Raw genomic sequence first — 25721 nt, 5'->3', positions numbered from 1 at the left:
GCAGTCAAACTCAAGAGTTCCAAATTGAACTGCTCCGTGTCTGGTGTTCCCTAGCCACCATTCAATTGTCCAAGCCAGAAACCTGAAGTCTTCTTGACTCCTTCCTGAATCTAAACCACATGAAACCATCAAATAGAGTGGATCCTACTTTTGATTTGTCTTTCTCTCTTTCAACCTCTACTATCACCATCCTATTTTATATCACCATCAGCTCTTGCCAAAAATAGTGAAATAGTCTCCTAACTAATTTCCCTGCCTCCGGACTTGCCTCCCTCCAATCTATGCTTTAGCCTTAGTCAAGGTGATCCACAAAATGCAAATATGATTATGTCACTCTTTTGCTTGAAACTTCCAAACACTTCCCATTTGCAATTAGGCTAAAGTCCAAAACATATTTGTAGGACCTGGCCTCTACCAACCTTCCTGGCTTAATCTCTTGTCACCCCGTGCCTGCAACATTTAGTAATGCTTAGCATATATATTTTGTTTTAAAAATAAATGGTATTTTTTCCTTACAAAATACAAAAGAAAAAAAAATTGACTTATTTATTGCTGTATCCCCAGAGCCCAGAACCGTGCCAAGAACACAGTAAGTATGCAATAAATGGTTCTTTAAATGAATGGAAGAATATTTGTATCAGTTCTAGTGGCTATAGAAAGGGAATAAGCAAAAAAATGGAAATTTCAAATCCAATAACCATCTCCTGGAATAGCGCATTTACAAGAGTCATATTCTAAAATTTGGCAAATTTAAAAACCAACTACAATGATCTCAGAGGAAAAACATTTTGAATGGGGAAAAAAGCACCCTTATTCAAATTTTATAAGAAATAAAATACAAATTCATAATATCTTCATTATCTCTTATTTTCATGATTTTAAATTATGACTAAAAATGCATAAATGTGAACAAGTAATCAAGGAATGCAGTGTTTCAAACTTAATCATTATATAATTAAAACAGATGAAGATAAGATACTTACTTTAAAGTCTGGACATCTATTCCAAAGACAGTTTTCTTTTTAACCTTTAAAGACTAATATTAAACAATCCACAGAGAGAGGAATTAAAGCTTGAAAATCTAAGAAGCAAAAAAATAATTAAGAAGATGATGAAAACAATACCTTTTAGATAATGATATATATATTAAGGATAATCTCCAGATTGCTAATCTATATTGCTTAGGAATGAGAAACACTATTTCAATAAAACTAAAAATGCCTCAGGGAAAAAAATGATTTAAGGACTCTTGTCAATTAAAGTACAAGACATATTCTCAATTCACTGTATTACTAAACTGAAAAAGTTAATAATAAATAGCTGCCTCCTATATGAATAAGAATGGTTTATTAAATGAGCGATAATTTCACGTATTATATCCATTCTCTCCAAAGGATATAAATTCATGATTTCTTGGCTGGCATGAAATATCTCTTAAGACTAGCCATCTCCTTTCAGATGACTGGCTAATCATTTGGGGATAACAAAGCACAAGGTTATATTCCTACTTTGCACCAACATCAAAATACATTGCTTGTAAATTAAAGATTATAATATTTGAAAAAAATGAAGTCATAAAATGATCATAAAATGTTTGTGAATATTTATGAAATCTTGAGAAGACTCTGAAAACATTTCACCAAAGGTAGAAAACATAAGGCAAAGGTTGACACATCAGGATATATAAAAATGTAAAAATAAGCATTAGCATTATAATTAAATGTAGTTTTAATTTATTCACATGTAACAAATCAAATGGCAGAGCCGAGCTTATGGTGAAAAGCAGTAAGACAATAATCATTCCCATGAAAAACGGGCAAAGGATAGCAATAAATGAAAATAACACAATGGCCAATAAATACATTTTAAAATGTTCAACCTTTTTTCTAATCAAGGAAATGCAAATTAAAATGAGATGCTATTTTACATATCTAATTAAGAGAAAAAATGTAAACGCAACAAGGCAATATGTATATATAAAACATTCACATTTTGAGACAGTAATTTTTCTCTTAAGATTATCGTAAGAGTTTCTAGAATTATCCAAAAAATCATAGATATGCAAAAAGACTCAGTTATAAGTATGTCCCTAACTGCTCTGTTTATAACACTGCAAAACTGGAAATAATAGGGGTTGGTTAATTATGCCATATTCAGGTGTGCCTGGCTGGCTCAGTTGGTAGAGCATGTGACTCTTGATCTCAGGGTTGTGAATTTAAGCCCCATGGTGGCCATAGACCTTACTTTAAAAACAACAAAAAAAAGAAAAAAATATGGTACATTCAATGCTGCAATATTATATATCCATTTAAATAACACTAGAGTATTAATAACATTGAAAATTGTTTATAATACATGATAAAGTTTAAAAAGCAGTTTACCAGTTAATCTATAATATAATCCTATTTTTCCAATTACAATTTACTTTAAGGTGTTTTCTATAACAAATGTGTATTTCTTTTTTAGTAAGAAAATTGTTTTTCTATAAAGGCCAAAGGAATCACATTATCTCCCTCCTTCTGTTCCAATTCTATACTCTCCAAGTAAATTACTGATTATCAACTTCTTTTTCCCAGGTATTTCTGTAACAAAAAAGGGGATGCCCTGGACTGGAGAAGTGAACATTCTGTAAATTGCAAAGTGCTACCCACTTCCCATTGTGGATTTCTGGTGATACATACAGCCTAGAAAGAAAATTAGAAGCCATTAAAGGAGGGAAACAAAGTGACTGAAAGGGAAGAAAACAATGTTCGGAATAAAGTTTTAAAGTCAGGGACCTATAAGAGAAGGTAAGGTATGGTCAAATGTATTTGTAAACTCTTGCAACAAATGTGAGTCCTGAGTAATGAAAAGTAGTAAGAAGGTGATGATTACTGCAGGGAAAGAGGGACAAATGATGTGGATTTAAAAACCTACATAAGAACACACATTAAAAAAGAAAGCTTAGCCTCTTTCCTAATTAATTAATGCAAAATAAAATGAACACGTAAAAAAAATAGCTTATTTTGAAATACAATATCCTAAACTTTGCACAGAGTAGACAGCTTTCTATAATCTGATGTAGTCCTCAAAGTCCATTCTATCTCAAATTCTCTCTCGTATTGGTTCATCACAATGTGTCCTTCTGAGTTAAAATGTTTGGGTAAGAGCAGGTTTAAATGCCCAAGTTACTATCAGTACACATACCCACAAAGGTCATTTTGAATTGTTTCACTGAGCAAAATCTTTAGCCAACATCTTAAGTATTATGATTTTTGGCTCATTTTGATTGGAGGAAGAAATATTTTAAAGGATCAAGGACTGGAAATCATCTGGACAACAAGAGCGAGCCCAAAGGCCGTGGAAGCCAAGGAGGCATATCAAAAGGAGGCAGGATCTGCCACTGTGTGATCAGGGATGTCAAGGCAAATTTATGTCATAATTCTGCATTATGAAAATAAGTAATTTAAGTATATAATATCTTGAACATTCTAGGCACCATATTAAGAATTTCATGTAAACTGCTTTAACAATCTTAAAAAGGAAAATACTGTTATATCTATTTTTATTTTTATTTTTTTTAAAGATTTTTATTTATTTATTTGACAGAGAGAGATCACAAGTAGACAGAGAGGCAGGCAGAGAGAGAGAGGAAAGGAAGCAGGCTCCCCGCCGAGCAGAGAGCCCGATGTGGGACTCGATCCCAGGACCCTGAGATCATGACCTGAGCCGAAGGCAGTGGCTTAACCCACTGAGCCACCCAGGTGCCCCTGTTATATCCATTTTTAAAAATAGTTCATGCTACATAGAAAAATAAACCTGGAACCTGGATTTCCTACCTCACACCATATATTGTAGAAATCAAAGATCTCATTGTGAAAGTACAACTCTAAAGTAAATAGAAGAAATTGTAGAATATTACTGTGACTTTGGGAAAGGACAGGACTCAAAAAATTAATGGATTTTACTGTATCAAACTAAAGATAACACTTGTTCAATGACAAAACCTCATGAATAAAACTTATAAATGGGTGACAGATGGAAAAATTATTTGCAACATCTAAGATGGACAAGAGATTGATATCTAGAACATGGGCTGTTCTATAAACAGTTAGTAAATATTTTAGGCTTTGGAGGTCATATGTTCTTTGTTGGAACTGCTCAGCTCTGCTGTTGTAGCATGAACAGAGCCATACACAATATATAAATGAATGAATGTAGCTGTGTTTTTTTAAAATACTGATTTATTTCTGAGAAAGAGAAAGAGAGACCGAGAAAGCAGGGGAAGGGCAGAGGGAGAAAGCGAATCTCCAGCAAACTCCCCATTGAGTGCGGAGACTGAAGAGGGGCTTGAATCCCAAGACCCCAAGATAATGGCCTGAGCCAAAGTCAAGAGTCAGAGGCTCAAATGACTGAGCCACCCAGGTGCCCCTGAATGGGGCTATGTTCTAAGAAATCCTTATTTACAAAACTAGGTGGTGAGCAGGATTTGGCTTGCAGGCTGCAGTTTGTTGACTCCTAATCTAGAATATACAAAAAATTCTTAAGGATCAATAAGAAAAATTTAGTAAACTCAATGGACAGCCCAGCCAAGGATATCAATAAGCAGTTGGCAAAATGAAAAATCTAAGTGGCTAAACAAGTATATGGATGCCCAACTTTATTAATCGAGAAATGCCAATTAAAAGTAAATACATTTTGTACACATCTGTGAGAACATGAAAGTCAGACAATTCGGGTGGAGGCAAGGGCATGGGGAAACATGGAACCCTCATGCCTTGCTGATGAGGGTCAGTTAGACATTCTGCAGAGCAATCTAGAAGTGCTAAGTTAATAAGTATATGTTTCCATAATCTAAATAAAGGAGAACTCCTTGATAAAGGGTAGCAGGCACCTTATAACAACAAAAATATATTTGCCTTATTTTGTAATTAGATTTAACATATTTTTCTCATTTCACTAGAGATAGACAAAAACACCATCATAGACTGTCACTAGTCTACAGATCAGCTGTTATAAACTGCTTCTATCAATGTGTTTTAGATATGGAAAAAATATTAATATTCTTAGCATCTAATTCTTTCACAGTTTAGAGTTTCATATCTTTAAGAGAACTGGTTTTAGATACTAGACTGAGTGCAAAATTTACATAAACTTAAGATAAAGCAAGACTTCAATTTTGTAGGATGGACAGCCAATTAGAGGGTTCTATTCTTAGATCTTTCTACATTTTTTCTCTCTTCTGAAGAGTGTCAAGAGCACATCAGCAGAAAAATCTGAGAAACGATCAGTTAATAAGAAGGGATGATTATTGAATATCCATCAATCTTTAGCTAAATAAAACTAAGATATGGCCAAAACACCAAGAGGAGCTTGCAAATACACTGATTAAAAAGGTGTATTATCTCGGGGTGCCTGGGTGGCTCAGTGGGTTAAGCCTCTGCCTTTGGCCCAGGTCATGGTCTCAGGGTCCTGGGATGGAGCCCCACGTTGGGCTCTCTGCTTAGCAGGGAGCCTGACTCCCCGGGCCCCTGCCTGCCTCTCTGCCTACTTGTGATCTGTCAAATTAAAAAAAAAAAAAAAACTTAAAAAAAACCCCTGTATTTTCTCAAAGAAAATATATCCACATGCTTTATCTTTTTTTTTTTCTTTTAGCAGGGGTAAGGGCAGAGGGAGAGGGAGATAGAATCTTAAGCAAGCTCTACACCCAGCATAGAGCCTGACATGGGGTTCAATCTCACAGCCTTGAGTCATGACCTGAGTCAAAATCAGGAGTAGGATGCTTAACTGACTGAGCCACCCAAGGCACCTTCACATGCATTATTAAGTAATCTCTACACCCAGCATGGGACTTGAACTCACAGCTCTGAGATCAAGAGCTGCATGCTCTACTGACTGAGCCAGCCAGGTACCCCTTTACATGCTTAACCTTAAAAATGATTTATTTAGGGCGCCTGGGTGGCTCAGTGGGTTAAGCTGCTGCCTTCGGCTCAGGTCATGATCTCAGGGTCCTGGGATCGAGTCCCGCATCAGGCTCTCTGCTCAGCAGGGAGCCTGCTTCCTCCTCTCTCTCTGCCTGCCTCTCTGCCTACTTGTGTTCTCTGTCAAATAAATAAATAAAATCTTTAAAAAAATGATTTATTTAAACTCTATTCTAGTATTGAAAACCACTTGCAAGTTAAAAGCTGTGAAATAAATGAAACATTTTCTTACTTTCCAGTGTTATATCACATGTTCATTTGCTTAAAAGTTAGTTTATACTAAAGCTTATGTATACTATTGTTTTTTTGAGTAGTCATTGAAAGAAAAGTAGTTTACCCAGTGAATTGTACATATTAAACAGGTAGGTTTTATAGTATTTAATTCTATCTTAAGCTGCTAAAAAAACTGGTTTCGATAATAGTCATCTAGTCTTGTGGCTCTTAATCGTAGCACAATGGGATCAGAGGCAAAAAGGAGGAGGGAAATGATGCCAGCCAGTCGGGATTTGGGCTAAATTCCCAGTCTATTTTATCTGGCCTTTAGGTAATCTAGAAAGAGAATATGTGCCCGTGTGTGTGTGTGTGTGTGTGTGTGTGTGTGTGTGTGTGTGTGTGTGGCGGGGGGAGGTGTAGAGAGGGTAAGTGAGAGACAGTGGGGAGGGGGAGAGAGAGGGAGAGAGAGATTGAGGCTGTCACTGTGGACAAGGGAGGGAGTGCTAGAGCAAAAGTTCAAGATGAACCAAATGTCAGAGTTGAAATACTTTTCCATGAATTCCTAAGAAACAGAGAAGACTTCTGTTGGACACTACTGAAAGGAAACGTAACAGTCCTCTAAAACAGTAGTGGGAGCACAGGAATCTTATTTAAAAAAGATTTCTTTCAGGTGCCTGGGTGGCTCAGTTAGTTAAGTGTCCACCTTCGGCTCAGATCATGATCACAGGGTCTTAGGATTGGGTCCCACATCAGGCTCCTTCCTCGGCTGGGAACCTGCTTCTTCCTCTCCCCACTTATGCTCTCTCTCGCTATCTTTTTCCTCTCAAATAAATACAATTTTTTTAAGACTTCTTTCTGTGGCCTGCAACAACTTTCATATAAGGACTGCTTGAGTGGAAACTGAAGGTTGCTTTTAGAAACAAGAATTTAAAAACGAAGATCACACTGTATGTAAAGGGAACACTTTTGGTAGAGAAGAACACTTTTTTTTTAAAAAAAAGACAACACATAGATATGATAAAACACAGAGTGCTGGTACACATTTATTCTTTTATTGCTAAACATCAAATGCCAGTGGCTATGGTATCTTCAACTTGAATACTAAGAATGAATTACAGCATAGTTGAAAGAAAGATCCGTAGAAAAAAATACCTGTGCACCATTAATTAGTATGTGGACATTCAATAAATACCACAGGACAAACTGATGACGGAGAGCCATGTATCCATGAAGTGCCTGTCTAAAATTTGCTGTTAGAATAGATGACAATGACCCTATAAGAACGATTATCAAAAGGTCAAGTTTAAACGCATGTCTTTTCCAACTGAGATGAAAAGAATATATACGTTCTTTACACATTGTAGGTGATTTAAAAAACTGTGGAAAATGTAAACAATGTAGAGCAGAACACTGAAAATAAAGTACTGTTGAACAACGTGACAACACAGAAAGCACATTTTTTTCAAATCCTCAAAGTAATTCATTTTTCTAATTGCTCTATATTAACCAAAATGGGTTATTTTCATAAAGATGATAATATATTAGGGACACAAAGACCTTCCAAGTTATTTTGTTGTTAACATATATTTACAGTAAATATTCAATAATACTATTCATAGCTTACTTAAATAGAAACATGCTTTTCTAATCCATAAATACCAGTATTCATCATTCATTCGACCACGTTTATTAAGTATTTATGATGTCTCATGCACTGTGCCAGGGATGCAAAGCTGAGTATGGCATGGTCCTTGCTCTAGAAGTGCCCACAATCAAGCTAAGAGACAACAGATAATATTTCCTTTCTTACACGATGAGGCCATTTCTATGCAAATGCAACTGATCTGCTCATTATCCTAATAAGAGTGGTTCTCAAATCCCGACCCTATAGAGCAAGAGACCAAGATGTTCAAATGCTACAAGAAAGTGAGGTGTTTGGTTGTAGCTGTTGTTTTTTTTTTCCCCACCCAGAAAAAGAAGTTAATGGGTAGGATTTCCTCTATTAAAATTTTTTTCTGTTTTAAAAAACTGACCTGCACATATACAACATGTTCATTAGTAAACTGCATAGTTCATGTTATCAAATTAATTATGCAAGTATTTCATGTTATTCTCCAAGTTCTACTATCTAAACAGGTCTGAGCTCTCTGCTAACAGACTTTGATCCTGAATGACTATCTACCTAAGAATACAACAACCACCTTTTTCCTGGGATAAAAGAATAACTTGTATGATTTTAGTAGTGGTAATAACTGATGACATCAAGTCATTCATAAAATCTTAACAGTATACTCAATAAATAATTTCTATTTAAGAAGGCAGGCAAACTTGCAATACAGTCTAAAGAACTTCTTAAAAATTAAAAACCTTTATTGCTGAAGAGCAGCTCAATAATCAGAAAAAGGTGAACCCCATGGAATGCCTCACTTAGTGAAAAAGTTGGGTACACAGTTGTTAATGTTCTTGAGTGTATGAAGGAAGCACGTATTTTTCAACAAAGAACAGTACGCTCAGACACTTAGAAGACCAAGAGCTTCACAGTGGCCTGTTGACTTCCTGGGTCTTCCAGGGTTCCAGCTCCAGTCCAAAAGACCTTGAACTACTCAGGGCTCTTTTGGGCTCAAGAGTCAGTTCCCAGGCTCTGGCAAATCCACATCTGTACTCATGTGTAGTCATTCTCACTGTACTACCAAGTCTTCTGTGGACCCATAGAGGTAGCTTAGGAGAAAGATGGAAAGCAAGGACTGGGTGTTTACAGTCAATACAGAGAAACATGGAAGCTGCTGGTGAGGACAGAGTATGGTTGAGAGCTTAAGGTAGTTGCTCCTTGAAGGCAAGAACCCAGGACCGAGGCCCCAGATAACCCCAGCAGCACAAGAGAAAACGTCTACCCTGAAAGGGTTTTGAGCTTCAAAGCTTTGTGGAGAATGGTAACCAGGACTGCAGCAGATCTGTCTCGTGATCTGTAAGAAGACCAGGCTCAGTTCTGACGCTCAACTTTAACTTCCTCAGCTCACATGCTGCAAGTGGAAGATACTTCTTATAGCTCACTCTGAATGTCAGAACACAGTGCTGCTTTATGAGGGTACGTACGGGGACACTTTATCAAAGAGGCAACTCTTGTAGGGCAAAGCATGTGTCACTGTAAGCCCTACTTCCTACTTTGTTCCCTTATTTGGTATCATTTAACAAAGATTTTCCCTTTCATGTCAGCAGATGCTTTTATAGAATTTTATTAATTGTAATCAGACCTCAGTTGTCAGAGTACAAAATAATATATCAATAAATCTCAAAATACTTTTCAAACTAAGAAAAAAGACAAGAGATGTAGGCCAAGGAAATGCTCACCCTTCCACTTGGCCAGAGTTTGGTCTTCTTCAAATCTGGGTTAATGATGCTTTTTCAGAAAGTTTGCCCCAATTAATTCCACTCAAATCTCTTCTCCTTTACACTACTGCAGTATGATATGCAGTCACACAGAATGGTTTAATATAAATTTTCACTTGTTTAGAAATTGTTTCACAAGCATTTGAAATTTGTTAAGTTCAATCTTTAAAAGTAGGATGTGGTCAGGGACTATGCCTTTCATTTCTTCTGTTTATCCCCCATTCCAGAGTTTGGATATTCGGATACAGGAGGAGCTTAAAGTTGTTGGTTAAAATGTAATTTTAAGGAAATGCTTTCCCTTTCATATAAAGTATAATTCTGCATGATGATTGCAAACATTACCGTGCTGTAACCATCCAGAGTCCCAGGGTCACGTTGGCAGCCAGAAGTACACTACCACCAAGCAAGATGAAAAATCCTATCAGATCTTTGATATCATTGTCTCCAATCACTGAGGTAAGGGTAGCATCTAGGAAAGAGTTTAAAATCCACTGACCATCCAAGGCAAAGCAGGGCACTGCATTAACAATAGCCAGAGCTCCTGAGAGAGAAATCAGGTACCTGGTTGAAATGGGTTAAGGAGCCGACTGTGAAGTCTGAGTGGAAAACACACATTTAGTAATCAGAAGAAGATCTTTTACTAGGACTACATTTGAGATTATACTTGACTTCCCTCCTTTCTTTAAATTTCTGCCCACTAGTATAGGATATTCCTTCTTAGATCCTGGTATTTACTTATTTATTTTTTAAAAGATTTATTTGAGAGAGAGAGAGAGAGAGAGAGAGAGAGAGAACGTGGGTGAGCAAGGGGGCAGGGCAGATGGGGAGAGAGAGAGAATCCTGAAGCAGACTTCTCACTGAGCAAAGAGCCCCATGGGGGGTTCAATCCCACAACCCTGAGACAATGACTTGAGCCAAAAACCAAGAGCTGGCTGCTCAACTGATAGCCACCCAGGCAATCCAGATCTCTACTATTTCAAACAAATCATTTATATTATTTTAAAGCTCAAAAACCTTGACTAGAAAAATAAAGGCCAACCATTTGCAAACTAAAGCAATCAATAACAAACTCAGAGGAAGACTGAGTCTTTGCAATCTTCTAATGACACAAGGAGGGAAAGGAATGTGGAAATTAATTAGAAATTAATTAATTAGAAATAAGGGAAAATCACTTTTTGATCCTTACAAAGTACTAACTTATCTTAGGAAACATGAAGATTTTGGCCCCTTCAACTCTGTTTTACTATTATCTATGAGGTGATAGAGTAAATATAACTATAACTATTTTATTATCATCTATAAGGTTATGTCTATCATAAATCTCTGAGACAAAAGTACAATCTACAAGGTACAATCTTGACTGTACATATTTTCCAGTAACTGCTCATTTGTTTTCCCTTTCACATTTCTGCAAATTATTGAGGAAAGAAATGAAGATGATTTAAAAGCGACAAAAATATGTATTGTGCACATGTAACTGATATAACACTGTAATGTTAACTACAATGGAATTAAAAAAAAAGATCCATACTTAGATACAAACTTAAAATCTAGAAAGTTTTTAAAAAAGTGACAAAAAGAAAGAACCCTTACAAACTGCTCAGTTTGTTCAGATTCCTCATAATGATGGATTTAAAAAATCAAGTTTTATATTCAAACAAAATATGCTGAAGAACTCAAGATATTGTCCTCTGAATTGCTATTTTGATAGTGGAAACCAATTCGATCTCCTTTTCTCATTCCTCCATTTAGTCAGAGTTAACAGGCTCAGACAGGGCAGAATTCGTCACCGTGGTAGAAATTGAAGCTTTCAATCTTTATAAACTTACTAAGGGGCCTTAGATCAGTAAATTCAACTCTCAACTCCCAATTTATAGTCTCGGTTCCTTTTCTTCCATATCTTAACTTTTTTCCTTCCCAGATCTCTCTCTCTCTCCTGTGACTTCTTGCCTCCTAGTTACAACTTGATCTTTTTCAACTTTAAAGTCTCCTTTTTAGTTGTTAGCAATCAATCGATATTATAAGGTACATGCATGCTCTATTCAAGGTAAGCCTGATCATGTTCCAAGTAACACTTTTAAAAACATTCTTCACACCAGAAAGGATACTTGACAAATGTCTCCACAACCACAGGCAGATCTATGCTTAGAAAGTTGAAACGTGGGATAAAACTGGTGATGCTCACTAAAAAAAGAAAAATAAGGAATAATGAATATTGTTCATACAGGTAAGTAACAGTATTATAAAAATTTTTTCTATATGGTCAAAAATTAGGCTAGCCTATTACATTGGTTGAGAAAGCACTTCCCAAACATATGCAGGCAGCCTATATGCCCCACATACAAAACAATTATTCTAGAACACCTAATAAATATAGTGGAATATAGAAATTCATGTCCCAGTGTGTACTTATATTCAACTGTATACCAAGTATGACTACCAAATACAGAGACTGACTTAAAAACTATGGCAGAATTTATCAAGAGTCCTTATCCTTCAAAGAGGTATAACCTTAAAATCATATTAATTCTAACTATTAATTAAAAAGAAGAATGACCCAGGTTGTAACTCAGAATATGACTATGAAGCAATGGGAGAGCGTTTTAAAGAGTAACATAAAACCTACATATTCATCAACTGAGGAATGAATAAAGAGAATGTGGTATGTCCACAGAATGGAATATTTGGCCATAAAAAGGAAGGGCATACTGTTGCCTGCTACACCATGGATGAACCTTAAATATATTATACTAAGTGAGAGAAGTCAGTCACAAAATATTCTACTTATATGAAGTGTAGAACAGGCAAACTTATAGAAAGTAGATTAGTGGTTGCCAAGAGGTGGGGGGCGGGGTTGGGAAGAAATGAGAACTGACTGCTTAATGGATATGGGGTTTCTTTTTTGGGGTGATGAAAATATTCTAGACCTAGATTGTGGTGATGGCGACACAACTCTGAATATATTAAAAACTCTTCAATTGTACACTCTAAAAGGGTCAAATACATGGTATGTGAATTATATTTCAATGCAATTGTTATAAAAAAAAGAGCAAAATGAGTTGGATCATATGATCATCATCCATATGGAGAAGCTATCTATTTAGTCCAATCATGTAGCCACTGTTGAAACAATTATGCTGGCCCAATTTTGAAATTTATATTCATATAAAATTCATGTGTTACACACAAATTATAGTCTTAACTCGATAACTCCTGGATTCTCTGGGATATGTTGCTCTTGCCACTGTTTTGGGAGTTTAGAGAGATGTAAAAAGCTCTCAGAGAACATCTGAGAGAGCACCTATGTGACTTGGGAATAAATGGTGGTGAAAAGAAAATACATTACTCTCTATAGGCAGACATGGGAATCAGCTCCATCTTGCTTCATAAATTCAGATTATTTTCCTAATGGTAAATTTCATACAACACTTAAGAACAAGTCAATAAGACTTTGAAAAGTGGTCACATTTATATAAATAAAATTAACATAGGATTTGTACTGAGTTTCTGCCATGGAGAATATATACCATCTTAATGATTTTGGGGGTCGATCACAATAAACACTCACCTGTGTAGTGAAGGTGCAGTGGATGGCCTACATACAACATATCAATTTGAGGTGGATGTTTCACTTTTATTAAGCGAGTATGAGTTTCCAAAGAAGGTATTATACAGAAACTTGAACTTGAACTTTTTTTACAATCTTTATTGGTTCTACAAACTTGCGTGGCTTCAATTGCTTTCCGGGCAGGTAAGCATGTGTGCTATGAACAAAATATTAATTAGTCAATACTAAAAATAATTTACTAACAAGAAAGTTATAGGTCTTTAATATCTTTTATGTCACAGAGAATATAAGGAACAAATTCACAGAGAAGAAATGCCATTTATGTGCACCTACTATAAATTAGATTCAAATATTCCACTTTGGCCAAATAAGGTATCACACCTGTAAATTGTTGAAAAGTCTCAGTTGAAATGTGACAAGTGAAATGTAGAAATGTTAATAAAACAACACGAAGCAAAAGGGAAAAGTTTTCAGAGATTCCATTTTAGATCTATGATTATTTTGTAAAGACTGTATCAGACAAGCAAGGGACAACTCACCAAACGCTTATTAAAGTTATTTCTGTAGGAAAAGCACACATCCGTGAGGCTGTGATTGTTACAGCATTCGGTCGAACCATCTAGCCGTTTGTATGCTGAAGAGAAATAATTTTTTAGAATCTGTTATACAGAAATACATTAAAATTTTTTTTTACTTATTTATTTGACAGAGAAAGACACAGCGAGAGAGGGAACACAAGCAGTGGGAGTGGAAGAGGGAGAAGCTGGCTTGCTGTGGGCAGGGAGCCCGATGCGGGGCTTGATCCCAGGACCCTGGAATCATGGCCTGAGCTGAAGGCAGATGCTTAATGACTGAGCCACCCAGGCTACCCCAGAAGTACATCTGTAATAAAAATTTTGCTTTCAAGACAAAAAATGTAAGTAAAATGCACATAAATTTGGAAACAATTGTATGATTGAGGGTTCAGTTTGACAGGCTACTTGCTGCAGTGACTTTATGGTACAAAAAAGGACATGATACTACAAAAAGAGATGCGTCTGGTTTGGAATCAAGAAGCAGTACTATAGGGGCGCCTGGGTGGCTTAGTGGGTTAAGCCTCTGCCTTCGGCTCAGGTCATGATCTCAGGGTCCTGGGATAGAGCCCGGCATCAGGCTCTCTGCTCAGTGGAGAGCCTGCCTCCCCTCTCTCTGCCTGCCTCTCTGCCTAGTTGTGAACTCTCTGTCAAACAAATAAATTTTTAAAAAAGAAGCAGTACTTACCCTAGATTACCTGTACTCACAAAAACTTACCTACAAATAAAGCTGGAGTTCCAGGGTCTCAGCAGGTTTTGCAATAACTCCAGCAGGTCAAGCACAAATATTTAATGAGCCACTATTAGCAGCTATAATGCTACTGATCTAGGATTACTACTCAGTTCCTGCATTGCAGTGTTAGCAGAATGGGTGAGAGGATGCCTAAGAGGCTCTTATCCCTAAAATCCCTATTATAGCAACTATCTATCTTACCTCCATGCTTACCTTGGGGCTTTCCTCATAAAATCAGGGCAGCCCAATGTGACCCCAGAGATGTGCAGTATTTGACTACCTACCAGTAATCCAGTTACTGTTTTTGGAAGACAATGGAAACAGGGCAACTACTTATTCCCATTATTCATTTATTTTTAAAAGTTCTTTGCTATAGAGGGCACAGATTGCATGGAGCACTGGGTGTGGTAAAAAAATAAAAAGAAATAATAAATACTGTTTTTCTGAAAATAAATAAATTTAATTTTAAAAAAAAAGTTCTTTGCTAGACTGCCTCACTTGTATTTAGGGCAGAATAAGAAAGCTAAGTCATTGATACAGGTGGGATAAAAAATTATTTCCATGTATTTATTTTGGAAGGTTTCCTGTATTCAGCATATCAAACTTGTAAAGCATAAATCGATGCACAGCAGGGACCAATTAAACTTAGAATCTTATATTCGCACTACCATACTCAGATGTGCTGAGGAAGATAGACTCAAGAGCAAAGTTACCACAGAACTATCAAAAAAAAAAAAAAAAGTACATTTTTCCAGTCCACAGGAAGTTTTTCTATTACAAGAGTGTCTTCAGGAGCACTGGCAGGAAAATCTTAGTCGATGTGCAATGTGATTTTATAAGGATTTTCTATTTTTGCCATCAGTTGTTGTTTGCTTTTAAGGTTTTTTTTTTTTTTTTAAAAAGTTTTATTTATTTAAGTGATCTCTATACCCAACGGTTGGCTTGAACTCCTGACCCTGAGCTCAAGAGTCAGATGCTCTACTACTGAGCCAGCCAGACACCCCAAAACAGTTTAAAAAAAAACTAGGTTATTTGAGGGGTGCCTGGGTGACTCAGTCCATTAAGCATCTGACACCTGATCTTGGCTCAGGTCTTGATCTCAGGGTTGAGAGTTCAGCCCTGCACTGGACTCCACACCCAGTGGGGATCCTACTTAAAAAAGAGAGGAAAAAAGACATCTTGTATTGGTTAGACTGTCACCATCTTTCCTTGGCCAACATAAAACAAAGAACCAAACAGAGATGACAAAAACTAGCTGACAAATCAGTTTCTTCTCTGCATTGCTTGGGTGTGTGGGTAGTTTTGATTTGTTTTCTTAGCATAATTGAACAGGTATTTAAATTTTGGATGATGAGTTGTCTTTGAAATATGAAAGCAAACTGTGACTATCTAATGGCACAGACAAACGTGTGCCTGTAATCATTCATCAGCCCTAACTGTAAAGTATAAGGTAAAAAGTTGTTTAGGATTTTTTATTTTTTACCAATTCAGGCTACAATTTCAATGTTCTCTCTGATTAGTTGCCAAGTCCCACCAATTTTAACCTCCTTATTATTTTTCTCCATACATATTCCCATTTGAGTATAGATTCTATTTCCTCTCATGTGACCCATTTGAAGAATCCTAGTAAGTCTTGTTTGCTCACCAGCTAGCCAACACATGCAAGCCTTTCCTACATAATGAATGCTTCAGATTAACCTTCCAATGTAGAACTATGAGACTATAATTCCTCTAATCCCAAACTTCCAAAGATTGCACTGCTCCCAAATAATACTAAATTCCATAGACTAAAATAGAGAGACTAGAAACTTTTATCATCTTATCTCATACCATTAACTTGCTGAACCAAATTACCAGCAGTTCCCTGACCACTTTCTAGTCTATGGTTACGAGGTTCATTTCTATCTTGGCCTCCTGAAATTAAACTCACTGCTGAAGCCCAACTCAGGGGTTGCTGCTATGAAATCTGCCCTCCTCTTCTCAGTCAAGACTGATTGCCACCAATTCCCATAACTCTGCCAATTCCCGTCATTACCCACAGTTAACCTTGTATCGCAATAATATGGCTATGGTCTGCTTCTTTTTAAAAAAAGTTTGTATTTAAATTCCAATTGGTTAATATATGGTGTAATATTCGTTTCAGGTATAATATAGTGATTCAACACTTCCATACCTCACCCAGTGCTCATCACAAGTACACTCCTTAATCCCTATCACATGGTCTATATCCTTGACTAGATTGAGCTCCTTGAGAAAAAAATTTCTCAATCTTACATAAGGTACATAACTCAATATACATTGACTACATAAATGATGTTCTATGCCATTTGCCTTTGTTTTAGTAATTATTTACAAAATTTACATCTGATGCTTGATCACTAACTTTTCTTGGAGGAATGTATGCAATACAGAATCGAAAGTCAAGAATCTGATACCACTTTTGATACAGCACGTCTGGTAACACAAATGCTTAAAGGGGCTGACCAGGAAGCAAATAAAGGAAGTGCATAGTGTTTGGAAAAAATAGGAAGTGTTGGGACTGTGATGAATTAGGAAACATACATCCTGTTTTAAGGGGTTAGCAGCTAGGCTACTCAACTTGGGGCCCTGATTTCACAGATCATCTATTTTATTCCAAAAGAAATCTGAAATCTGTACTTTCATGTGAAACCTCTTGAATTTTAATCATTGGCATCTAATTGATATTCATATTAAAAAAAATACCACACAGACCAAACCAAATGTATCTGTTGAAGTTGCCTTTGGCCTCTGGGCTATCATCAATTTTCAACCTCTATGTTGTGACTTCTTCTTATGATGAATACTCCAACCAAAACATAAATCCATGGCTGTGGCCATCCTGACAAGTTTAAATACCTCCTGACAAACATAATTTTCCAATATAGAGTTAAATATTTTGTTGTGACTTGAGAAGTAAATTTGATGTTTCTGTTTATCCATTAAAAGGAGTTGTAGTTTTAAAAACCATTTTATAATCTTTTCTACTGGGTCACATTTAAGGACAAGTTGCTAAGCCAGTTTTTGTAACTCATTTCTTAACCTATAAGATAGGAATGCCACAGACAATTTTCACATTAGTGTACATAGTTTTATTAAGGATGAGAGGCCAATCTAATTCTACTTTAGAACGAAAATTCAAGACTGCAATGAGAGGCCCTGGAGGCATTCATAGGTTGAATTTAACTCTAGATGATTAGAATTGTCCTTTAAATCTCCTCAGTCTGGGAGACAATTAGTTAATTCAAGAATAGATCAGCGGCAGAATTCTACTACAGGGAGAATCTGCATACTCTAAATATACACTAAGATGGGCCTCAACACAGTTGTTGACATAGTCTAGCCTCTAAAGACTGGTCTAGACCAGAGGCTTATTTTATTATATTTTTAATTTTTTTAAAAAAAGTAATCTCTACACCTAAATGTGGGGCTCAAACTTAACAACCCTGAGATTGAGAGTTGCATGCTCCACTGGCTGAGCCAGCCAGGTACCCTACCAGAGGTTAATTTTAGAATAAGACTGGAAAGAAGAGACTTTTTCAATCTACAGTTCATAGTCCCTACTACTTTCTTTCTTTTTTTTTTTAAGACTTTATTTATTTATTTGACAGAGAGAGAGAGAGAGAGAGAGAGATCACAAGTAGGCAGGGAGGCAAGCAGAGAGAGGAGGAAGCAGGCTCTCTGCGGAGCAGAGAGCCCGATGTGAGACTCAATCCCAGGATCCTGGGATCATGACCTGAGCTGAAGGCAGAGGCTTTAACCCACTGAGCCACCCAGGCGCCCCCCTACTACTTTCTATATTACTAAAATGAACTGAACAATTTTCTTACACTAAATATATAAATGTAGTTAGGGCTCCAACATAGGGAGGCAAGCCTAGTTATTTATTCTTAGTTCCACAGTAGAATTTTTATCAGCATCACCTAGTTAAAAAATTATAAACTTACACACACAGACACATGCACACACACACATTATCTCTTCAGTTTAGGATAGCAAAAAAACCTTTGGATCATAACTTGATGTCCACAATGGAAAAACAGATACTTTACTCCAAACATTAAAGAAGATTCAGGCATAAAAACAATCTAGGTACTCAAAATATATGGAAAGTCTTTCTGAAATTTTCCTCTTATCATCTTAAACCAGGTGGGAAAGGGTCTTTTCTCACTTGAGGTAAAGATATGTGGGACAGGACAATATTCTCATTGCCAGGCAGTTACAGGGATATACTCTTGCCTCCTCCAAATAGGAATGCAGGCTATTCAAGGGGGCTGTCTGAATCTGAGCTCAAAGCTTCATTTTAGGGAGCAGTTGCTGTTTTTTAAAAAAGATTTTATTTATTTATTTGACAGAGAGAGAGAGTGAGCACACAAGCAGGGGGAAGGGCAGAGGGATAGGAAGAAGCAGTCTCCCCCACTGAGTAACGAGCCCGATGTGGGACTTGATCCCAAGACCCTGGGATCATAACGTGAACTGAAGGCAGTCACTTATAAAGCAACTGAGCCATCCAGCTGCCTTTAGTTTTCAATCTCATGATCCTGAAAATGTAGTTCAAATGGTGGACTTGTTTAGTACAGCCTTTCTTACTCAAGATAATGCTTTCAGGAAAGAGAAAAAAGGAAAGGATTAACAGAAGAAAAAGTAGATCTAGGGCGCCTGGGTGGCTCAGTGGGTTAAGGCCTCTGCCTTCGGCTCGGGTCATGATCCCAGGGTCCTGGTATCGAGGCCCGCATCGGGCTCTCTGCTCAGCTGGGAGCCTGCTTCTTCCTCTCTCTCTGCCTGCTTCTCTTCCTACTTGTGATCTCTGTCTGTTAAATAAATAAATAAAAATCTTAAAAAAAAAAAAGTAGGTCTAAACAATTTAAATCACAAGGTAGATTAACCACATTTTTCTAACTTGACAGAAATCTATTTGTTAATACTTTTTTTTTTTAAGATTTTATTTATTTATTTGACAGAGAGAGATCACAGTAGGAGAGAGGAAGGGAAGAGATTACAGAGAGAGGAAGGGAAGCAGGCCCCCTGCTGAGCAGAGAGCCTGATGTGGGACTCGATCCCAGGACCCTGAGATCCTGACCTGAGTCGAAGGCAGCGGCTTAACCCACTGAGCCACCCAGGCGCCCCTATTTGTTAATACTTTTAAGGAGAACTTCCAGTCTGCTTGATTATATTTTAAAAAAATACACCATGAGAGGTAAGTGGCCAGATATGACTGGTTGGGACAGCTTACATGCACTTCCAGGGTCAGATCTTTCTAAGGTGGCTTTATTTTTCTGCAGTGGTGTAAATTCCTAGAATTTTAATTATGTATACTAAATTCCACTCCAAAATGAACACAAATCATCACTTTTGGATTACTGGCCACTTTGTATTACCATATTTAGCTGTATGTTTCCCCAATGTTTATAATGAAGGATAAAAAAAACCATATCTAGATATTAAAATACTATTATTAATCCATAGCTTTTTAAAAAATGTCCACAGCCCCAGTGGTCAAGTCTGCCATTAAAAATTAATCTGGTATTTATTTGAAGTTACATTTACAGTCATTAGGATTCCTATAAGCTAGCTAAATATATGTACTCCATTTTAAAATGGTTAAATAGAGGTAAAGGTTTATCAGACACAGTCATCATGTAGAACCAACCTGTATCCTAATACAGTCACTTCTAAGGAGATAAAATGGATACTGAAGAATTATTTGGGGGCTGATTTTTTTTTATTAGTGTGCAAAGAATAATCACTGCTTTAGGTGTTTACACAAACATCTCCAAAATACAGCATATGACCCACAAAAGTGAAATACTCAGAAAGTAAATAAGAGCTTCAGAGTATTTCAGGAAGATTTTCATTTCCATTCTGTCTGACAGGAAAGGACAATACCTTAAATTTCTGAAATGCAGTTACCCTAAATAAAACATTTCTACTAGAAAGAACTTGACTTGATTACTGTGTCAGTTTGGCTTTTGTAATTCAATAGAAATTATATCAAATTTAAAGAAATTGGGAGGAAAATTATAAAGGACTTAAGAAGTATGAGATAATGTATCATTTTTCTCAGAGAAGAATGCATTATAGGACATATACCAACCTTGCGTCATCTGAAATGTTTGGGAAGATGGTAAATGGTTCTTGAGAACAAGAAAAATTGATAAATATTTCAACCTTCAAGAATCAGGTTAGCCCACTGAACAAAGTTAACATTACCACAGGGTGTAACACTATGTGCCTCTGGACATGATGCAATAGGAAGTAGTGAGTAACAACTATGAAATATTTTCACCCCCCTCAAAAGATGGATCCAGAATTTAAGCAAGCCTCTAAACCTAATGGCCATTTATAGGAGATTTGGGAGATAACTGAACATATTAACAACATCATAAGGATAACACAGAGCCAGACAAATTCAGAATACGGGCAATTTGACAAAACAAATGACGGTTTCTTAAATGATATCCTCCCCCCCAAGAGGGGGAACTGTTCCAAGTTCAAAGACACTTAAAGGGCATACCATTCAACCTAAACCAACTATGAGAAAAACAATTAGGAAAAAGTGAATGCTAATTAGTTCTTACAAACTGGTGTTAATTTTTCTTAGATATGAATAACAGTACTATGGTCATGTTTAAAAAGTCATCATATGCTAAAGACATGCAAAGTTCGTGGAGAAATGATACGATGCCTGGGATGTGCTTTAAAATACTCCCCCCAAAAGTGGGCTAATTAGATTAAAAAAAAAAGCTGGCAAAATGCTGATAATTGCTGAAGCTGGGAGAAGGATGCAGGAGGTTTCATTTATACTACTTTTTTTTTCTTTTTGTTTTTTAAAAGTTTTATTTATTTAAGTAATCTCTACACCTAATGTGGGGCTCCAACTTACAACCCTGACCAAGATCAAGAGTTGCATGCCCCTTCGATTGAGCCAGCCAGGCACCCCCATACTACTTTCTTGACTTTTATGTATGTTTGACAACTTTTTATAGTAATAAAAGTTCTTAAGATTGTATTATACATGGAAGATTACACTTGAAAAAAATTAAAAATCAGTTCCTACTACTCTGCCATTCTTGCACACAGTACTTAAGGTGTTCTTGATTATTTATATTTCCTAGCCCCGAGCAGATGTGGACAAGCATCCAGGGTATTTCTTGACTTAAAAATATAGTCTGCGAACAAAATTTGTGTTTTTCAACACTGACAATAATCTGGGCCTCATGATTTTGTATAAAGCCTTGGGAGGCTGATTTTTCAGAGCTGAAAGAATTCGAAATAAATCTGGCAGCTTCTGAGAATAAAGTTGTTTCACCTTGTCACTTGCTACACAGAACAAAAGATCTGACTTCAGAGTGTATTTCTGGATGCCAAAATGATTTCCTCTAGATGCCTGCCACATAGAATAACTCTATCCCAAATAGCTTTGGATATGATACCACCCATACAGCAAGGGGGTATTTAATTACTGGAATTTAGTTAATTGGTTATGGTTGAGCTTGAATGCTGACTTAACACAAGTTCTTCTAAATGAACAAAGAATCAGATACCAAAGTCCTAGAAGTCAAATATAGTATTATGAAATTAGTTAGAAATTCAGTAACAATTAAAAATATTAGTACCCAACTTACCAAGAAGAAAATTTCCTAGTTTGGGCCTACTAGTACTTTACTGATTTGCTTTAAAGAAATTAGAACAAAATAAATCTATAGACATGGTCTAAGAATTGATGAATGGCAAGTACTGTTGCTTGAAGCATTATATTATACTGAAGAAATATACACACCTCTAACTGGGAAGCTTAACTGCTGTAAGGTTGATGCACTAATACAGTAACCAATTTGGGGCTCATAGGCGATGGTATCTAGACATTCATTCCAATCTTGTACATTAGTAACAGGACAATCCTGTAGATGGGTGACAAGGTCTCCCACAAAAAGGCCTCTGGGTCCAACGGCAGGTGAGTCCTTGGGAAGAGGGTACAACCAAATCAGATAACGTATGAAGACAAGCTATGATTAATCTGACCAAATAATAAAGACACGGAGCTACTTAGGTACAATATTTTCACCAATGCAAAAAATAAGCTGGCTTTGAATCCAAGATGTATAGTCCTGGAACATTAACAAAATACCTAACAATTTTCCTACTTTTCCAAGATTCCGAATTTTTCATTACTGAAAAAAAAAACCCCACTTGCCAACTATCAAGATTAAAATGATAAAGTTTTTCCCAAACTATTAAAATTTTTTTGTGTAAGAGGTCATCAGAATGCCTTCGTTATCTTGTATACCCTCAGTGGATAAAATTATAAGACAAGTCCTTATCTAAACACACTCCCAAATATGCAGACAATACCATCAGCACAATCAACATGTGAGCCAGGGACTCACAAAGGTAATTTTCCTCTTCGGAAGGTCTGAATGGAAGACTTGATGCCATTGTAGTAATTATTGCCTAAGGCAGTGAAATGAAGAGTTGAAGAAAGTAACTTAAACTCCTATGAAATGTTCTGGCCATCAGTTTCAGTCTTTTTACTTAGGACTAAGGACATGTGACTCAAAAACCACAGTTACAAAAATAAACAGTAAAGGCAAATGATGCATTTTATCAACAAAGTACAGGCAGAAAATCTTGATACTCTCTTTATAACTCAGAACAGAAACAATTTTAAGTAATTTTAAAAAGCCAATGGGTTTCAAAATACTTTTTTGCTCAACTTAAAAGGATTATAGTAATTTCTTCAGGAGAAACTGAACATTCTGCATGTGAAAACTTGAATTTATGTTCCTAACATAAAATGCAAGTGTTATACCACAAAGTCTGGTAAATGAATGCCCCACAAAATCCTCATTATTTACCTCAGCAACTTCCGTGATAAGCACCCCGACTCCAGTGTAGTAAAATGGCAAGAGAATTACAGGGAGGAGCACAAGAGCTAAAATACCAAGGAGTGCAAGGACGAAATTATGCCAGATACCTGAAAAGAGAGGAAAAAAAAAAAGAGTAAGCTCAACCGGGTACAGGAATGATCTAGGTGTGTGACTTCGTAACATCTGGGCATTCTGATAAATTAGCGAAGTAATCACAAGAAGCTGTGAAGCAGATAGATCTACTTTAGTACTAAGGAAAGATGTTCAGTTAGAGGCCTCTTCCATTTCAGATACTGAAATGTAAAATGAGCATGTTAATACCACATTAGGAAGACCATATACTAATATGATTCAACATTAGTAGGATCTATATATTCTAATATATATGTAAAAATATAAAGTGAATTAATATCTTTTACTTGCTTCATCCTCTTTTCAGAAAATGTATACATTATTAACTAAAGCATACTTGTGATCTTTGAAAAAAATTTCAAAGCTATTCAAATGAAAGATGAAATTAAAAAACATTCTTGCTGAGCTGGTTTATGGAAATCCAAATGATACTTGGAAAAAGTGAGTATTTTAAGAATTAATTTGTTATGGAGAATTACTATTGATGGACCAAACACAGTAACTTACACCATGTCACAGACTATAACCATATGTACCGTATATACAGAGGTTTTCTTTCTTTCTTTTTTTTTTTTTAAATACAGAGAAGGTTAAGGTGAACTCAGTGGTGGGCTGGAGGCTGGTCCTACCAGCTCGCCACAGCTGACTGTGTACATCTCTTCCTAATTCCTCCTTCAGGGACTTTGGGCTGGCACCTTGAAATTGGCCAAGGCAGGAGTAATTATACCACAGAAACCAGCAAATGCTACATATGAGAGCTCCTCATTCTCCCCTCTAGAGATAGGGCTTAAACAATCACTAGCATATCCACTAGATATCCTTCTCTTCCATACCTAGCCTTTCCTTCTTCTACAGTATTTCTCATGCGGCAGGGTGGGTGCTCTACAAGCACTCTGAACCTCGCAATTCTTTGTACAAGTCTGTCCCTTGCATTACAGGATATTTAGCATTTTTGACTCCCATCCACTAAATGCCATTAGTAGTCTCTCCTCACTGAGGCACCCAAAGAATGCACCCTTATGCCCCACACATTCCAAACGTCTCCAGGAGGGTAACAGCACCAGTGGTTGAGAATCAGTTTTATAACAACAGAGATGTAACCTAAAGTCATTTCCTATACTCACAGGAAGCTGAGTATGGCCATATGCCACTTTGGCTAACAGGATATAAGTGGAGGTGATGGGGACAGCACTACAGCTACATTGGAGCTATGATGGAGATAAACCTGAGTCCATGATGTAGAAGCTGCGTGTTGGGAATAGTAGAGCTAACAAGATAGAAAGGGCCCAAGTCCTCCAAATAACAGAATTAACATTATCAGTGCTGAACTACCTACATTTGGAAAGTTTTACGAGTTCAAGCCATTGTTATTTTTAGCTATTATAGTAGTCAAACACTGGCTAAGACATGTTTCATGTACCTTATTCACACTGTTAAGATGTTCTTCCACTTTTTGAGTGTTTTAAGCTGCTTAATTCCAGAAATATCCAGAGTAATTCTAGTCCAGGACACAATGGGTAAACAATCTTTTCTGTTCTATACAGAGAGAAATCTTTTAAATTCACCAATGGTATCAAACCATTTATTGGAAACTATGTTTTGCTTTTCCATGTATGTACTTTGGACTTTCCCCTCAGCTGCATATTCATATCTAGCCCATTTCTTAAATCCACTACTTTATTTTCTTATATCCATTATTTTACTAATTTATCAGAATGCCCAGTTCTTATATACATTAGAGTAATCCATGTTAAAAAAAAAACATACTGACTTATTTATAAGTTTCCCTACTAATGATCACTTAGGTTGTTTTACCTTTTTCATACAATGCTGCAACAAATAGCTTTGTTCATATTGTTATGTATCTAAGTATGCATCTGTGGGGGTTTGGCAAGTTACACAGAAATGGAATTGTTGGGTCAAAAAATGTGCACTGAAATTGACCTCCAGGGCTGCCTGGATGGCTCAGTCAGTTGAGCACCTTCAGCTCAGGTTCTGATCCCAGGGTCCGGGGAACAAGCCCCACAATGGGCTGCCTGGTCAGTGGAGAGCTTACTTCTTCCTCTCCTCCCTGCTTGTGCTCTCTCTTTCTTAATAAATAAAATCTTTTTTTAAAGATTTTATTTGACAGACAGAGATCACAAGTAGGCAGAGAGACAGGCAGAGAGAGAGAGGGAAGCAGGCTCCCTGCTGAGCAGAGAGCCTGATGTGGGGCTCGATCCAAGGACCCTGGGATCATGACCTGAGCCAAAGGCAGAGGCTTTAACCCAC

General features: G+C 36.7%; 1 protein-coding gene across 4 annotated transcripts in view; it reads right to left on the bottom strand.

Annotated features, from left to right (window-relative positions):
- Positions 1 to 25721, bottom strand: part of MBTPS2 (membrane bound transcription factor peptidase, site 2) — a 78786-nt gene that overhangs the window by 31230 nt on the left and 21835 nt on the right. Inside the window, exons 6-12 of one of the 4 annotated variants that reach the window (XR_004282497.1) lie at positions 23307 to 23425; positions 22232 to 22412; positions 13668 to 13762; positions 13129 to 13324; positions 11669 to 11744; positions 9903 to 10121; positions 984 to 1081 (exon numbers count right to left, since the gene is read on the bottom strand). Coding sequence is in view for 3 of the 4 variants with exons in the window: in XM_032330370.1 (XP_032186261.1) it covers positions 1030 to 1081; positions 9903 to 10121; positions 11669 to 11744; positions 13129 to 13324; positions 13668 to 13762; positions 22232 to 22412; positions 23307 to 23425 (938 nt within the window). In the remaining variant the exon portion in view is untranslated. Of the gene's footprint in view, positions 1 to 909; positions 1082 to 7203; positions 10122 to 11668; positions 11745 to 13128; positions 13325 to 13667; positions 13763 to 22231; positions 22413 to 23306; positions 23426 to 25721 lie in introns of those variants that run through there. The other 3 variants (XM_032330370.1, XM_032330371.1, XM_032330372.1) reach the window with 3 other exon arrangements.

The sequence above is a fragment of the Mustela erminea genome, chromosome X (genome assembly GCF_009829155.1).
Source record: "Mustela erminea isolate mMusErm1 chromosome X, mMusErm1.Pri, whole genome shotgun sequence".
NCBI lineage: Eukaryota > Metazoa > Chordata > Mammalia > Carnivora > Mustelidae > Mustela > Mustela erminea.
This window is presented reverse-complemented; position numbering and strand designations above follow the sequence as displayed.